The 17947-nt window shown below is 28.2% G+C and overlaps 1 protein-coding gene across 3 annotated transcripts in view; it reads right to left on the reverse strand.

Annotated features, from left to right (window-relative positions):
- Window positions 1-2755: 2755 nt before the first annotated feature.
- LOC129905139 (E3 ubiquitin-protein ligase TRIM9) overlaps window positions 2756-17947 on the reverse strand; it is a 29828-nt gene continuing 14636 nt past the window's right edge. Inside the window, exons 2-10 of one of the 3 annotated variants that reach the window (XM_055980540.1) lie at window positions 14924-15019; window positions 14473-14604; window positions 14308-14409; window positions 14079-14238; window positions 6240-6272; window positions 5711-5850; window positions 5459-5597; window positions 4991-5224; window positions 2756-3210 (exon numbers count right to left, since the gene is read on the reverse strand). In XM_055980540.1, the coding sequence (XP_055836515.1) occupies window positions 2921-3210; window positions 4991-5224; window positions 5459-5597; window positions 5711-5850; window positions 6240-6272; window positions 14079-14238; window positions 14308-14409; window positions 14473-14604; window positions 14924-15019 (1326 nt within the window). In that variant the 3' untranslated portion in view covers window positions 2756-2920. Of the gene's footprint in view, window positions 3211-4990; window positions 5225-5458; window positions 5598-5710; window positions 5851-6230; window positions 6273-14078; window positions 14239-14307; window positions 14410-14472; window positions 14605-14923; window positions 15020-17947 lie in introns of all 3 variants that reach the window. The other 2 variants (XM_055980539.1, XM_055980541.1) reach the window with 2 other exon arrangements.

Genomic DNA, 17947 nt, shown 5'->3' on the forward strand with positions numbered 1-17947 from the left:
GTGGATGGATGGCGCGGCGGATTTATGCAAGTAGTGGGAAAGAGCGTACTTACTACAGGTGATCTTTGGGACGAGTAAAAGACGCATGAAGAAAGATTGGAGTCTCTTTCGGTGGCATAAGTCTTTTCTTGATGTGTGGAAACAAACCTCAAACTATTGTGCATAAACGTGTGGCACTGGTTTTTTTTTGTTTTGTTGCTTTTTGTGTTTTTTTCTTCATTTTTGCATTTCTTGATCGAACGAAATTGCGAATTCCTTGAGAAATTGAGGTATTGAGAGTAGATCTGTTTGATTTTATAATATGTGTAATTCAGAAGCTGGTCTTTCGATGTGTAAATGAAACTACCTTACCTACAATTCAGAAAAATTTAAATTAAACAAATATTTAAAAATAAGTGAACTTAAGGGTTTTGATTAATGTATTTTTATTTTCAGCCAGGTATGTACTTAAAGCTGCTTTCAATTGCAAATTTTAGATTTTGGTTAAATTTTTAGAAGAAACAAAAAAATCTATTTAAAAAATCCTTTTGATCCCTTGTGATACCCTGAAGTATTGTAACTTCATGAAAAAGTGTTAACGAGCCATTTGGAGGACTTGACAAAGTTCAGTAGGCTATTGCCTGAGAGTTCTGATAGTTCTTCTAATTCATTAAAGAAGTAGTTTCCTAAGAATTTTTTTTCTAGTGCCGCAGAGTGACCGAGGAAGTGAACAGTGTTTTCCTGTTCGTCCTAATTGCCGCAGCCTCTACATAGATCACCCGTACTAAACCCCATTTTCTTTTTGTGGTATCCTAATAGGTTATGTCCCGTTAAGACGCCTATAAGGGATCTTAAGGAAGTAGTAAGATCTTATTTGATTTTTTCTCGTCGAAATTCGGCCATAGTTTCCTGGTGTGACCGCAGGTATCTAGGAGGTTCCATCTTTCATTGGTTTTTTTGGAAAATATTGTTGACGATATTTCGTTTTATTTCACATTGTGGAATTCTGATGTTATGGTCTATGAGAGAGGGATCAAGAAGTGAGCCTTCCCTTGCAAGCTCATGCGCTTTTTCGTTGCCGAACACATCACTGTGGCCGGGAACCCAGCAGAGTCTTATATTATGCTGCATACCAAAAACCCTAAGCTCTTCGCGAGACAGCAAGAAACAAGCTTTGACTTGATTAAGGTCAATGAAAAAGGTGATGTCAGCATGTGATATCGCCATCATGGATATTTGTTTAGCAGCATTTTTCACTGCCAGTATCTCGACTTGGAAGACACTGCTGATTGTTTTAGAATATCTTCTAAACGGTTAAAGCAATCAATTTGATGCCGAAGAATTTTTTGTAGAACGTTTAAGCCTCTACAAGAATACATCTTGTTAATTTAAAAAAATAATGAAGTTTCAGTGAATTGGAAAATTTTTAAAAGTAAAAATTGTTTTTATAATTTTTTTTAACTTTGACCTCGAATATCTTTAGAATGGTTAGATTAATGAAAAAAAGTTAACAAGACCTTTTTTGTGGAGCAATCTGTTTCCTACAAGAATATGTCATGCGCGTTTGATTATTATAATTTTTCAATTTATTACAAAATTTAAACAAAAAACGAATTTTTAAAGATTTTCTCGATTCTTGGACTTCAAATATCTACTAAACGGTTAGATAATTGAAAAAAGCTTTTTTTGTAAAGCGTTCAATTCTCTGCAAGAATATGTAAAAATTTGCTAAAAAGTCAATTAATAAAAAAATTATTTTTTTTTCGTAAAAGCTTGATGTTTAAATGGAAAATTACGAAGCGGAGGACCTTCCCATTAATATAAAGAGCTCATATTTGGTGTGTATATTTAAGATGTGTCTAGAAATCGATTTTTCGGAGTACAAAATCGAAAAAACGAATTTCGATTTTTTTTTACCCAGCCTAATGTAGATATAATATATCACCTATTGTAAATAGTATTGGATTAAAAGACGAAAACAATCAAAATTTCTTTAATAAATTATTTATTTTTATTAATAATATTTTTCAAATATTAAATCTCTATTTACATAATCATACATAACTTCCTGTATTTTAATGAATCACTTAACATAATTTTTTTTATAATGACTTGTGTATTCTTAATATATATTATAGCAGATTAATGGCGTTAAAATATTATATTTTCTTAAGTTTAAAATTCATTCCCTTATAACATTGCTTGATTAAAATTTAAATAATATCTATTTTTATATATTAAAATGTAAAATGTAATTTATTAAAAAAAAATATTAAAAAACAAACTAAAAATCAAATCCTTATTTCATTTTTTTTTCATCCACATTGATTTAAGCAAAAAATGAATGTCAAAATGCAGTGTGTGCATGCAAATTCTTCTTAATTTAATTGTGTATTTTTGTGTTCTTATAATTAATTGAAAATTATCGTTTGTACAATACTTAATTACTAACACAACTTTAAAAATATTATTATAATATTTTCGTTTGTATAATATTTATTTTTTAATTAAATTTAATTTTTATAATAATAAATGCTACATAATACAATTCCCAAAAATTCATTTAGGAAATTAATTATTTTTTTTTTCTATAATTTATTGCAATTATAAATATTTTATATTAATAATACAAATATTCTTCTAAAATTATTTATTTACGTAGGTAATGATTTTTTTCTTTTTCGATTCCAATCAAATAAATCTGCACTATTTTTAATAGAAGATTAAAAAAAAAAATAAAACAAAAACATAATAAAAAAAAAAAAACAAAAACGAGATCATTATGTAGGGATATGTTGTGAGGATACCAGTTATTTTTTTTTTATATTTTTTATTAAAACTATTTTATGCATTCTATGAACTTCTAATGGAATATTTTTTTTTTGTTTTTTTTTTTTTAATTTAAGCATATTTTTTGACAGTTATCTAAGTCTAAAGAAAGCTAATGATAATCCATTTGTGGTGCATCTAATGCTGTATGAAGTGTAAGTGTTACTCCACGATTGACACTAACAGCTGGATAAAAAACTCCGTATAAATCTCGGAAAGCTACAGATCCTTGTGGCATTTCATTGACTAGAAAACTTAATGTATGTCGTTCGAGATCGAGTAGAACACCAACTGTACTGCCAGTTGTAATGCCACCTTCAACACGACGCTCGTGTATAGAATTGTGTTGAAACCATGATCGTTGACGATCGATGTACATGGCGAATGCTTTGTCATCTTTGCCTGAAAATAAATAAAATATATACAAAATTAGATAAGTTTATATACAAAAGACTATATAAATAAAAAAAATTGAAAGAATTTTAATGTTTGGTGTCTTAACTTTTCAACAAACAAATTTCAAAAGAGAAACAAAAGAGTTGACTTTCGAACTTGAAAAAAAATAAACATCAATTTTCTAATGTAATTGTTTCACTTTTATATGATTTACCCATTTCTGTTCTAAAAAAGAGTTTAACAGTTCTATAGATATTAGAATGAGACATAAAAAAGGCTGAAGATAGATAACGGAGTTAGCAGGTACAAACTATGGGAGTAGTACTAGTTATCTACTTTGTCTCAAAACATACAACGAGAAATTTCAGTGAAAATTAGACAAAAATAATACAAGTATCCTCATTGCCACTACGGAAGAATAATTCATTTCAATAATTCAAAAACACCTTGCTTCTTCGATTTTTATTGCAAAAATCTCTTGTTAAAAAAGTGAATGTCTGTAAGGTCGGTTAACGGACGCTAATTTTACGTGATAACTTCAGGTCATAAGAAAACATATTGTGTGCTTTAGATAAGACAAATGATTTAAAAATGATTTTTTTGTAAACTTTCTTTATTTATAAGATATACCATCTCAAAGTATAACATTCAAGCTTGAATTTAAAAATTTAAAATTTTATTTTTATCTGTACATTTTATAGAAAAAAAGGAATAATTTTTTGAAACCAATCATACTTTACAAAAAAGTGCAAAAAAAACATTTTTTTCCTTTATAATTTTTCCTTTTTTATTTTATATATGAAAATAAGAAAATTGTACCAATTAAAGCCTTATATTATTTCTAAAGAATAAAACTATATTCAAGTGTATATGTTCTGTAAAAAGTATAATAATGATTTTTTGAAATCACTAGTTTATCATGAGAAACGCAAAAAAAATTAAATTATTCTTCTTCGCACAACATTTTGTCAATATTTTCACTTGACTGCAAATGTTATGATTTCTGAAAGCTTATTATTTCAGCTAAAAATATTTACGACAATCATGTCCGTACAACATCTACAAAAAGAGTTGGAATTTTTTAAATGCAATCAGTTTTCATAAGTGCTCTAGCTAAAAAGACATGAAGTTAGTGTCTTAAAAAATATCACCCTTTTAAAATTATCTCCCAATTATGAATATAAAATTAATTTTTTTACAGTCCAGTTCTACATATTTTGTGCTACATCTATAAATTTCATTTATTTATCCTTTAAATTGAAAACGGTCAAAAAATTTAAGCAAAAACCCCTAAAAAACACTAAAAAATGGGTGTTTTTCAAAAAAATTATATTTTGAAAGTTAGGACTTTGCAAAAAAAATTGTACTAGACGTCTACTTCTTTTTGTGTATTAAGTCAAACTATAGTAAACAAAATTCCTCTACTCATTAAAACCACTTTTTCGAAGGCTTACCTCAAGCTTTGTTTTAGAAAACCATTCATAGCTCTGTTCTGAAATTTTTAAGAATTTTTTCAACACCTATGCAATTTTATTTATCGACAAAAAAAATTCAACTCTCAACGACCTACAGTTAAGAAAATCATTTTTTAATCATCTCATTTTACCCCTATTTACCCTTTTTAATGACAGAATTTTTAAATTCTCAACCAAAACTTTTAATATTAATTGTTTAAAAATTAGCTATTTATTTTTTATGTTTTGGATGATCATAATTTTTTGCTTAGTAAATTTTAGAACCAAAATTGTTTTTCTTATTTTCAATTTGTGATAAAGACAATACTTACCAAGCATTTTATTTCGATTGACATCAATTCGTGCTACTCCAAATGCTGGATCAGTATCAGCAGTATAATTATTGACTGTAAATTCCCAATAATGAACTCCCCGAGAAAATCCTACTGAACCAAGGGCAACACGATGCTCCCATCCTTCAACTGATACTGTTGAATTATTATTGGAGAATACTAAACCAGAACCAGATCCTCCGCTTAATTGTGGATTAAAAGTGAACCAAGCAACTGTGAATTAAAATTTAGAAAAAAATTGATCATTTCAATTTCAAATACAGAATATTTGTTTTAATAACAAAAAAAAAAAAAAAAAAAAATGGTGAGTTCATTTAACAACTTGAAGCTTGAAATAAAATTGCCTAAAAATATGCATTGAATTGCAATTTAGAAGAAAGCATTGCATACTTTTAAGCTTTATATTTGCTATAATTTCAATTGAGTCCTATAATTTCAATTTCTCACCTTCTGCTGTCTGAAGTCCAATCAAAGCTGAATATTCTCCTTCACCGCTGCTATTAAACGCCTTCACCCTAGCATTATACATTGAATTAAAATGCAATCCATCTACTGTGCAAATTGTTTCTTTTCCGCAATAGACTTCCTGTAGATAAATTATTGATCAAAATTTGAACATTAAATGAATTTAGTATCAAACTATTTCATTTCAAATGAATTATGATTTTGATTTTTTTTTGTAGAAAATAGGTACCTTACCCTAAATTCACCACCACTTCCATCATCCAATTCAAGAACATATCCTTCCACAGAGCAATGAATTGGTGCCTGCCACGCTACTGTTACAGAATTATTTTCAGCCGAGCAATTTTCTGGAATCACGGTTGGTGTTAGAGGTGCTAAAGAATGATACAAAATAACTATCAATTATAGATTCTGTCTTTAAAAAAAAATATCTTATTAAAACCAAGCTAAAAACAAAACATTTTTAAACAAAATATATAACACAAAAAAGCTGCATTTGGAGCCAAATATTATGGAAGGAAGTTGCTGAATGGAGGAGGATGACAAAATTATTTTTTGTTTGACTTTCAACACATAATAAATAACAAAAATATTGATATGAATGAAAACAAATATTTATATAACAAAAATGATATTTATAAATTAAAGCTTGACAAATGAATGTGTGTGCAATATATCAAAACATTGATTAGAATATAACATAGTTGATGCATTAAGATGATTTATTAAAAATGATTCTAAAAATAATTATTACATCTCTCACCTGCTGGCAATCTTCCATCTCCATCCTTAGAAGCTATTCACATATAATAATAATAAAAAGCAAAGCAGAATATATAAATATACCAAAAATATGAAGATAACTAACTAATGAATTTATGTACAAAAGACATTAAATTTGAGTGTTTCAAAATATTTCCCAATAACTGAGTTTCTGTTTGATTTATTTTTATGAGACAAACTCTTAACCCTTTCGGACCCAGCGTTACTCTCATGTAACGTATTTTTAAAAATTCGTTAAAAATATTCCATTAAATAATTGTTTAGGTTTCGGTGGCTTAATTGAAAGATAATAATGCCTAGTTAATGGATTATTACTAAAAGTTAGTCAAATATCATACTTTTAATTTTTTTTTATCAAAAAAGGGACTGAAATTCACATTTTTTTTCCAAAATTTTTTTTATATAATGGACATAATTTTGAAAAAAAGATATAAAAAATGTTAATCCAGAAAGTGTTTTGTTTTTTGGCTTCGAAGAAGTAACATACATTATTGTTCCATAAAAAGTTATTTTCTCAGTTGTCCGACTTTTTTTTTGTGGTCATAGGCAGTGCATTTTACTTACATGTAAAATGAAAGTAACATATTAGTTTTGCTATTTATTATTTTGGAAAATAACTTTTTGCTATTCATATTTCTTATTTGTGATGTTTTCGACACGATAATACTGAACAAAAATTTTTTAATATGGATTTTCATAGCTTGGGTTGGAAAGGGTTAACAAAGTTCAGGACATGCAATATATCTTTGAGACCTATTCCAATATTATGTTCCTAATTACGGGCTTCTTTATTTATGTGTTGATCAATGACTTAAATGTGAATTGAAACAAATAACTATTTGAAATGGTTTTGCTACTACGTTTTCGTAAATTTTGTGAGAACTTTTTTAATGACATCACTGAGGATGCGACACTACAACCTGTAGGTACAAACCCAACCTCTTTGACTTTTTTGGGAGAATATCGCTTGCGACAATATACAGTGGAAAAAATGAAAGAATTACACTACAAAAACTATTTTTGAGCAAAAGAGTATAATTTTTGTATTTAGTTACTAAACGGGTTAACTTTACACCAAACTTTAGCTGATGAAACTCTCTTCTATCTGAAAAAAGTTAGCTTCCATCTCTAAAATACGAGTAAGTACCTACTCGACGACCCTACTCAAATACTTAAACACTTTAAAAACATATATTTCCCCACACTTGCGTGGGGTTGCTGCCGAGTGCTTCTTAGTGTTTTAAAATGGCACCCGACATTTTTAAGATAGCAGAAGTTCTCACCAAAAATTCAATGTAGAATGCTATGACTTAGCTTTAAACTCTATCAAGTATCATTAATACAGTCAAATAAGGAGAAAAAAGGGGTAAATCTCGGAATGAATGTTAGTAGAAATTTTTTTTGCTCAATATCTTCCTTTTGCCATTCTATAACATATCTCAAAAGTCTAGAAAAATCTCATGTCCGCTTGTCGCGATTTCAAGGTCAAATCACGAAATGGAGATTTTCAAAATTAGCAAAAATAGGCTTTGGTAGTATATACACATATGATACATGATTTCAAGGTATTTTTTAATGCTGATTCCAAAAAATCTAAAATCAAGGCAATCTGACGTCTCTGAAAAATGTTATACCTGTTTTGCATCTGTCAACTCATATTATTATAACAGTTGCAAACTTACTGCCGAAAAACCCTTAAAAGTTATGGTAGATGAACCAAATTTTGCATGAAGATTTTAGAATCCATTATTATTAAAAATCAAAACAATCCATTACAAAAAATATATATACCTACGAAATAATGGTATTTTTTGATGGAGGGGCAAATTTTAGGATATGCACTAAAGAAGATTTTTGTTCATCTTAGGAATAAGTGCTAATAGGCTAATTTTTTCATTTTAATCTTTGTTTGGATATTCTTTAACTACCCTCAAAAATCTAAAAAAATCTCATGTCCGCAAGTGTTAATTTTCTTGGTTTGAAGATAAGGTGCAGATTTTAAAAAATTGAAAAACTACACTTCAGATATTTGTGTCAGATCAACATGAATAAGGTGCTTTACTTTTCAGGGATGGTCAGGTTGACTTGTTTGTGAGTTTTGTTGGAATTAGTGTTAAAAAATACCTTTAAATCATGTCGCTTATGTTGGTATACATATAAAAATTTAAACTTTTCTTATTAATTTTTTTAAAATCTGTACCTTATTTTCAAACCAAGAAAATTAGGACTTGCGGACATGAAATTTTTTTAGATTTTTGAGGGTAGTTAAAGAATATCCAAACAAAGATTAAAATGAAAAAATTAGCCTATTAGCACTTATTCCTAAGATGAACAAAAATCTTCTTTAGTGCATATCCTAAAATTTGCCCCTCCATCAAAAAATACCATTATTTCGTAGGTATATATATTTTTTGTAATGGATTGTTTTGATTTTTAATAATAATGGATTCTAAAATCTTCATGCAAAATTTGGTTCATCTACCATAACTTTTAAGGGTTTTTCGGCAGTAAGTTTGCAACTGTTATAATAATATGAGTTGACAGATGCAAAACAGGTATAACTTTTTCCAGAGACGTCAGATTGCCTTGATTTTAGATTTTTTGGAATCAGCATTAAAAAATACCTTGAAATCATGTATCATATGTGTATATACTACCAAAGCCTATTTTTGCTAATTTTGAAAATCTCCATTTCGCGATGTGACCTTGAAATCGCGACAAGCGGACATGAGATTTTTCTAGACTTTTGACAAATGTTATAGAATGGCAAAAGGAAGATATTGAGCAAAAAAAATTTCTACTAACATTCATTCCGAGGTTAAACCCTTATTTGACTGGATTACATTAATTTTGTCTAAAAACAAGTGTGTTTGTGTTTTAGGGTAGTCCAAAAAATATATTTTTTTCGATATTTGGTCCTCCCACCAGCTAAATTTGTTCCACTTATCTATAACATTAACATTTTAAAAGAGCTACCCTATTTTTTATCTTTAGTATCTTTTATCTTTCATTTCATATCAATTTTTAGCTCTTTCCTTAAGACTTAAATTTAATTTTTTCTGTTTGAGAGGACGTTTTTGGCTAAGTAAATACTAAAAACTTAATTATAGCTTAAAACAGAAAAATTAATTTCCAGACTGAAAACGTGTTTAACTTAGGTACTAGAAAATATTTTTTTGGAAAATGAAATTTTTGAAAACTTTCATCGGATTTTTTTTTCTTAATTTAAGTTTTAGCAGTTGATTTAAAACTATAATCCGTAATGGTATTTCAAATAGAAAAAAGTTTTATATGTGTAAAATAGCTTGAGCAGTTTGTTAACATTGAAAAATTTTTAATTAATATTTTTATAACTACATTTTCAAAACTATTTTATAAATTTATTTTTTTTCACGATTTTTTTGGAAATTTATACGAAAATCGTTTTTTAGACTTAATGAAGAAATATTCGAAAACACCCATCGACCAAATAATTTTTGAAAAAGCACCTAAATAAAGTAATTTTCAAAATTTCGAATTATAGAAGATTACTTTACTTTAAAAAAATTAGCCACTTTTCGAAATTTTCTTCCTAAAATTTTGCTTTAGAAAATTGGTACTGGAACATTTAATGAAAATTGACGGGTATTATTTTTAAAACCTAAATAGAATAGATTTCTAAATCTCATCCGAATTTGATTGTTGTCAACATTTTTTTAAAAAGTACTTAAGTAAGAGGCAGCGAAGCAATGAAAAGAATTTGGTAGTTCAGCAATATTGTGAATTTCAGACCATTTAAGTGGGTCGTAAGTTGTAATCGGTGCGCCAAAATACCACCGTAATATTTTGATCCTCTTTGGGTGGATTAGGTAGTAACTTTCTCTCACTTTACAAGGGTAAGGTTGATACACGAAACCCGCTCAAAGATCTTTTGAGCGGATTTTAGATGGCCGCCTGCGGAATCCGAGAAATTCAGTGTAAAAGATTTAGACTAGCAAAGACTATTGTGCTAGTTGGTTTTGAAAAGCCATTTGATAGACAACAATGAGATCGGGAAATCTTCAAGTGAAGGAAATTCACGGGCAAGAGGAGATACTGCGGAAAGTACAATCAAATTTGGTGAGAACCCAGGGAAGCGTACTAAGTCTTTTGCGCTATTAACATAAAAAACTCCTGAATTAATTTTTCTGACCATAGAATTTTTTTTTCTTACACTTTCAACAGAGCCAAACGGTGCATTTAAATTCATAAAAAAATCAAACGTATAAATTCACAAGTTTGTATAATATTCTTATTAGAGCTTCAAATTTTACCGCTTCAAACATAAAAAATTAAAAAAAAAAATTGTGCAAATATTTTTTTTATTTCAGCACCTGAATTCAAAAACCTAGGTAAATTCATCCTATACACTCATTACTCATACCTATAGGATATAGACATTGCATTTTTGTAGTATAGCAACCCTCCCACTTCCCATTTGAATGAAAAAAAAAAAAAAAAAATCATGGAATAATTTATTTTCCAATTTGTAAGGAAAGCGTTGAAGTGAAGTATGTACATAGTTACATACATTTAATTTAATTTTCAGATAAGTACCCTGAAACGGGTGCTGACTATAAGGGGACAAAAATGCCTAAAGCCTAATTTTAATGTAGATATTTTATTCATAAAAATTTAGCTTTCATTGATCATCAACACAAAAAAAAACCTTTACCAGCTTCTACAATAGTATATTTGTATTTTTTTTTCTGTTACAAATTATGTGTCATAAAAAGTGTGATTTTTTGTATTTTAAATATTTTTTACATATTTAAAATGATTCACTTTGAGGCAAAATCTGATTCTGAATTCATAACTTTTTTATTTTGTTTGTTTCCAGTCGGATGCTGTGTTCTTTTTTATACCTTTTCATATTATTCATTCCGGAAATATGACACACGTTAAATTCAATCACACACACACACGATTTCTATCCCAATTTATCCCAATACATTTGTTTCGGATTAAAAATTAAAAAAAAAAAAACTAAAAGGAGTGTTAATTTATGTTTATATTCAAAATAAATATAATATATTTTTTTTTGAAGTATACCAATAACTAGCAGTAACTAAAATATGTAAAATGAAAAAATAAAAATGTTTGTGAGAGTTACATTATAATAAAATGATACATCAAAAGTTAGGTTCTTTGTACCTTAAAGTGTTAATGATATTAAGTACACGTATAAATAACATCGGATATCTGGCTTAATTAATGAAATACATGTTTAATTCCTGGATGGATAGGAAAAAGATTGAAAAAAATAAGCCTCTTTGGATTCAGAGCAATTTTTTTTTTTCGTATTAATAAATTACTTAAAAAAAAAAAAAAAACAGCCATTATGGAAAACATGGTCCAAAGCCGTATTTTAGTCATATACCCTCTTAAACGTATTTAAATATAAAAAAAATTGGCAAAAAGAAGCTAAAGTATTTTTTTTTGTACCTAAACTATTTTTTTGTATTTGTCTTAAAAACAAAAAATAAATTTTGGACTTCCGTCACCACTGTAATAATAAACCGATTTTCATAAAATAAACAGGAATCGGTTTGTTTTACTTAAACCTAGGCGTAATATTTTATAAAAATCAGATTATTATAATTTCTTGGCAATAACTTTTTTGTTAAGACAAAAAAAAAAATTAAAAAATATTGCCCCTAGATTTTAATAAAACGAAGCGATTGTTGTTTATTTTATGAAAATCAGTCCATTATTAAAGTGGTGGCGAAAGTTCATTTTTGTTAAGTTAATTTTTTTTGCGTTTATTTAGTTGTTAATAGTCCGGTCAATTTATACATCCGAGGTTACATTAATTCCCAGCAAGTTGAAAAGTGGTAGGATTGTTGGAAACACCATCATAAATTAAATCTAAAAAGTCCTCATCGATCCGAGACCTGGAAAAAAATTTACTTGGGGTCAAAGGTCACAAAAACTGGCTTTTTCACGATTTCCAGCAAAACGGTAAGTCTTATCAAAAAATTTTCAATGCAAGAATTGTAGACCAGATTATTATATAGAAAGTGTCATGGCACTTTTTTTCCTAACACCCACCGTTTCTTAGGTATAACGATTCAAAAAGTTGAAGTTGAGTCGTAATCGTCACAATCAGGCCTATTCTGAAAAAAACTCCCAACTGAAAACTTTCTGAAATGTCATTATTTTTTTAGCTTGAATTTCGTTCTTCAATGGTTAAGAATATGGGGAAAGCAAAAAAAATGGAAATTTTGACCATTTTTCCGATTTTTTTCCGGCAATTTTTGTTTTGAATAGGTCTGAATATATACAGGGTGTCCGATAGAGAATGGACAACCCTAAAACTGCTGATAGCTATACTTATGACTGTTCTAAAAACAGATAGAAAAAAGTTCTATCGCAACCAGTTCATAAAATATTGACTTTTTTTTGGTTCAGTGTATTTTAAATTTTATCATCTTTTGTTTTCGTTCACTACAACCACGAATGAATGAATTTTATTTATTTATTTTTTTATAATTTTCAACAATAATTGAATGAGTATAAAAACACTTAAAAAATTTAATAGCTATTGCACATTTTCCGTAAAAAGAATTTGAAATCTGTTTTTCGATGCAAAATTTTAAACACCAGTGTTATAAAATAAATCTATAGAAACCTAGGTGGCCAACTTTCTTAAAAATATTCTCGTCTAAGGGGACCGTTTTGCTGGAAATCGTGAAAAACCAGTTTTTGTGACCTTTGACCCTAAGTAAATTTTTTTCCAGGTCTCGGATAGATGAGGACTTTTTAGATTTAATTTATGATGGTGTTTCCAACAATCCTACCAATTTTCAGCTTGCTGGAAATTTATGTAACCTCACCCCCTTATTTAAGTCTATTTTGACCGGACTATAAGTACATTAAAAAAAAAAATATCGAGCCTTAAACAAAGCAATAGCCGTTTAATTTTTTTCAAAATCGGACAGGTTTAATTTTTTTCAAAATCGGACAGGTTTTGAAAAAAATTAAAAAATTGGAAGCTTCAACTTATGTAAATGATTATAAATTGGGACGAATGTATCTTAAACATATTTAAGTAATCAAAAGCCTAAATATAGTCATCAGAAATGCTATAAAAAGCCTGTGACAAAAAGTAACGCAGTGGTCATCTTGATACCGGAATTGGACGCACAGATCCACGGCCCACGGACCACATGACGAAAAAACGATTTAGTTTATTTATAGGAAATTTGGTGAATTTAATAACTTTAAAATATATCTTAAACAATTTATTCTGTATGGTAACGCAGTGAAGTAGAAGATAATGCAGTTTTAAATATCGTTAGGCAGTAAAAAAATGCTATCACTGTTAAAACTGTTGGCAGAATAATTCTGTATAAGAATGACAATAATACAAATTTCGTCTATACTTATCTCACAAATGAGGTAACTCAGTGGTAACGCAGTACACACTCGCCGCTCTTTCAGTTACTTTGAAGCTATTTATTCAACCAAAGGCACAAATTTTAAGGCATAAAAAAGTATTTTGGCCCATAAATATTTTTAAGTCTAAAACCAGAGCCAGAAAGTTAAGGACTTTGAAGGCTTCGAATATCCAATGGCTTATTCCCTTTTTCATTGTAAATATGATATGAGTTTTTCTCTAATTAATTTCAAATAAATCCCAGTTAGGTAATTTATGTTTTCTTATGGAATTGAATGTCGGTGCAAATTTTAATATTTTTAAAATACGGAAATGTTTTAGCTTACGTACATGTATTTATTTGCTATTATTTTTTTAAATTTATTTTCAATAAAAATAAGTAAATTGAAAAATTGTACTCACGTTTCATCTGTATAAAGCTTAAATTGTCAATTGCTCGTAAAAGTGGTGCATCATCTAATGTCAAATCAACAACTGGCGATACACGTGGCGCTGCATTTGTGACCTCTTGATGCCAAGTCATATCTGTATTTGCTACCCTATTTATTAGCATTGATCCGACCTTAAACATACATTAAATATTTTTGTATTAAAGTTCCAAACTCAGCTAAAAAAGAATCTTCTTTCTTACTTGCAAGAAAGCAGCGCCATCAGTCTCTTTAAGTGCTTCAATACAAAATTGTATCAGTCCTGTTGTTTGTTGCAATTTTCCAGTACAATTCGATTGTTGATCCTGATAAATATAAGTTTTAACTAGGCTAATATTTTGAAAATATATAAATTGCAATTATTAAACCTTAAGTATCCTTATTTTCGTATCCTTATCCATTCGAATGGCCTCAAGGAGATATTCCCTTCGGTCGTGTATGGCTTGTATTAAAGTCTCACATTGTGCTGTTACCAGCTTTTCAAATTCTAAACATGATTCCTGGTGACCACAAACAAAAAAACAAAAAAGAAATGAATATTATTAATGCACAATTTCAATATACGAGTACACACAGGTAAATAAGTTAAAACCTAAAATAGTCATAGCAAAAGTACACAAGAATAAAGTTATTTTAACATAATGTCCTCATTTCCTATATTGGTCTTGGTCTATCTGGTATATCCCAGTAGCCAAACAAAAGGACACGAAAGGTATCTCTGACATGCAACTTTTTATGCTTTTAAGTTAAAGCAATTATAATAATTAAAATAAGGAGCTATCATGGGTCTTTGTTGTATAATATTATATATCTAGTTACCGTAACTTTGTCACTCATTCCTTTTAATCGTTGAATAAACTCGGTTGTTGAACGTGCCTTCTCTGATAACTGTTGCAGGTTATGAGACAGTTCAGTCTGAAATAAAAAAAATTAAGGTAAACAAAAATGCTTTTAGTTTAACAGAAGGTGTATGGTTTTTTAATATTATATTTTTGAAGCAAATTAGGTGATATTTTACTGTGATAAGTTGAGTTTTTTTTTTATTTTTTTGAATTTATCATGAATCCATTAAATATAGATATAATTAAGTTCTCGGTGTTTTTAAGTTTCAATATTATTATGAAGAACAAAGCAAGAATAATGAATTTTATTTTTTATAGCAATCAGTAATGTAGTTCGAAAAATCTAACTCATATTTTATTTTAAGTTATTTGAAATTAGATTCGATTTGAAAATTCTTATTTAAAATTACTATTTTATTGGTTAGGTATTTTTTTAATTTTCAAACTTTAATAACTGTTTTACTTATTTCAATGTAATAAATTAGGGTAAAGATAGTCATATATACATAGAATACATACACCGAAAAAAAAAACCAATATCAATTTAACATTTTTTAAATATCAAATTAACATTTTTTTAAATATCAGCCAAAAATGCTCTATAAAATGTGTTTTATGATATTTAAAATGTTAAAACAACATTTTTACTATCAGGATGATATTTAAATGTCACATTTTGGAATTTGTTTTGATATTTTATTATCATTTTTTCATATCAATTTCTCATTCCAAATTATTGAAAAATATTAAATAAAAAATTCTTAATGTGTACTAATTTAAAGGCGCTTTGTGTTTTTTCGAAGTAAAGTGTATGATTTACTGAGAAAATTTGATCGGCACTAAGATTTTACTTCACATAGTTTGGGAGAAAATAACAAAACAATTATATCACCTTTAATAGAAAAAATAATATCACCATTATTTTGTAAAGAATATTCCCTTTCAGTAATGTTTTGAAAAAAGAAGGAAAATTCTTAAAATAATAAAAATAATAAAAATGAAAAGGAAAGAAATAGGTTTCATTATAATAAACTAAAACGTAAAATCTAGTCAACATTGATATTTTAACTGTCAAAGTGAAATTTTTCACTATCCACTTAAACTTAAAAAAATGTCAAAATGATATTTTAATTGTCAAAGTGAAATTTTCACTATCCCACCTGAAATTAAAAAATGTCAAAATGATATGATAAAATATCAAAATTGATATTTTAATTGTTGGACGACTTTTGTCACTGAAAAATGTTAATTTGATAGCTGTTATTATCAAATTTTGTTTTCGGTGTACATATACATTAGGGCGTTCGTTATTTAGGTTTTTTTTCGAGAATCAAGTTCCTAAGTGGAAAATCTGTTTCTAAATAATAAAAAAAATCCCCTAATTTTTTTCAGATTTTTATTTTGGCCCCAAGAGGGTTAAAGTTTTTTCTCATTTGAAATAGATATGTGTTGACTTTTGAGGCCATTTTTTTAGATATAGTATTAAATCAAATATTTTTGATGAGGTTCTTGTCTACATTAAACAACGTTTTCAAAAAGGTATAAGCCGCCGTTTTTCTAGGACCAGGGGTTCAGTCAGTACATGCATGTTCTTTTTGGGTTGTATTTTATTTTTCATACTATTTCAAATGCTTGTTTTAATGAACCATGCTTGCTTTAATAAATCTAAAAAAACATGCATGCCCTGACTGAACCCCTGGTCCTAGAAAAATGGTTTATACCTTTTTAAATTTTTTAGTGGTGGGCAAAAGGGGCCAGAAATAAAGATAATTTTTTTAAGAATTTTATGTATGAAAAGAAATTTCTTTGTGTATCTTGCTAGATCCCGCAATTATTGTTATTTGTATGAAAACTTGAACGCTTTACCTAACAACCTAACCTAACAAGTTCTTAACAATTCAGCCGCAGAATACCGCAGTCGCGCGAATTTTCAGCACATAGAAAATTTTAATATATTTGCATAATTAGTATTAAAAAAATTATAATCTGAATTTTTTCTCCCGTTATCAAATAATTTTGTATATTGAGCATTTAAAAATATTTTTTTTAATTTTTTTTTCAAAAAAAAATTCAAGAAAAAAAAATTTTTCCAAAAAAAAAAATTTATTTTGTAAAAATTTTTTTTTGTAACAAAAACAACTGATTTTAGTAATTTGCGTGTTATAAAATAAAAAAATAAAAAAATAGTTTTGTCCGCTTAGATTGTTGAAATACCTCTAGGGTAAAACTATACAATACGCCGTAGTTTACAAAACGCCCCACTAGTCTCGTACGCACACAGGTGTTGTTAAACAAACAAAACGAAAACTGTTCAAACTAATTTAAGTTGCTCGTCAATTGTGTTATTGAGTTGTAGTAATCTGTGTGCCCTGAAAAGAAAAAAACTGCAAAACAAAAATTTGGGACCAAAACATATTGCGGAGAGCGCAGACAAAATTTCATTGTTTCAAAAAGTATAATACTCCAGTCAAAGCGTCGGGTAAAAAGGGCCTCACCTTGCGCAGAGAGGCACTGTCAGTTTTTATTTTATGGATCGATAGGGGTATATTTAAAAGGCTTAAACCCAATTTCTCACCACCTGATCATTCTTTTTAGCGGAGTTATTCACAAAAATGCACGTGTGTTTCGTAGAGGGCTAATTTTTTTTTTAAATTGTAGATAATTTAAAGGACTACAACAGTAATTTATTTTTTTAGCCAATACTTGCACCGTTTACAAAATAATAAGGCAAGAGTTTGCTAAACAAAGAAACGTCTTTGACTTAATATTACTTATTTTTTATTTGTTTCAACAAAAATAATGTGCACTAAATCGATAGAAAATGTTGTAACTAACAATTAATAGCTTTATTTTCTGTCGTAGGACACTCTGAAGCCGAGTTATTCCCAAAAAACGATATTTTTGGGTGTTTTCGCACCAGTTTTACATGTGTTCATTTATCAATTGCTCGGCCATCTTTGGTGATAAAGAGCTGATTTTTTCTGTAAAATGCAGGACATTA

The sequence above is a fragment of the Episyrphus balteatus genome, chromosome 1, assembly GCF_945859705.1.
Source record: "Episyrphus balteatus chromosome 1, idEpiBalt1.1, whole genome shotgun sequence".
Lineage (NCBI taxonomy): Eukaryota > Metazoa > Arthropoda > Insecta > Diptera > Syrphidae > Episyrphus > Episyrphus balteatus.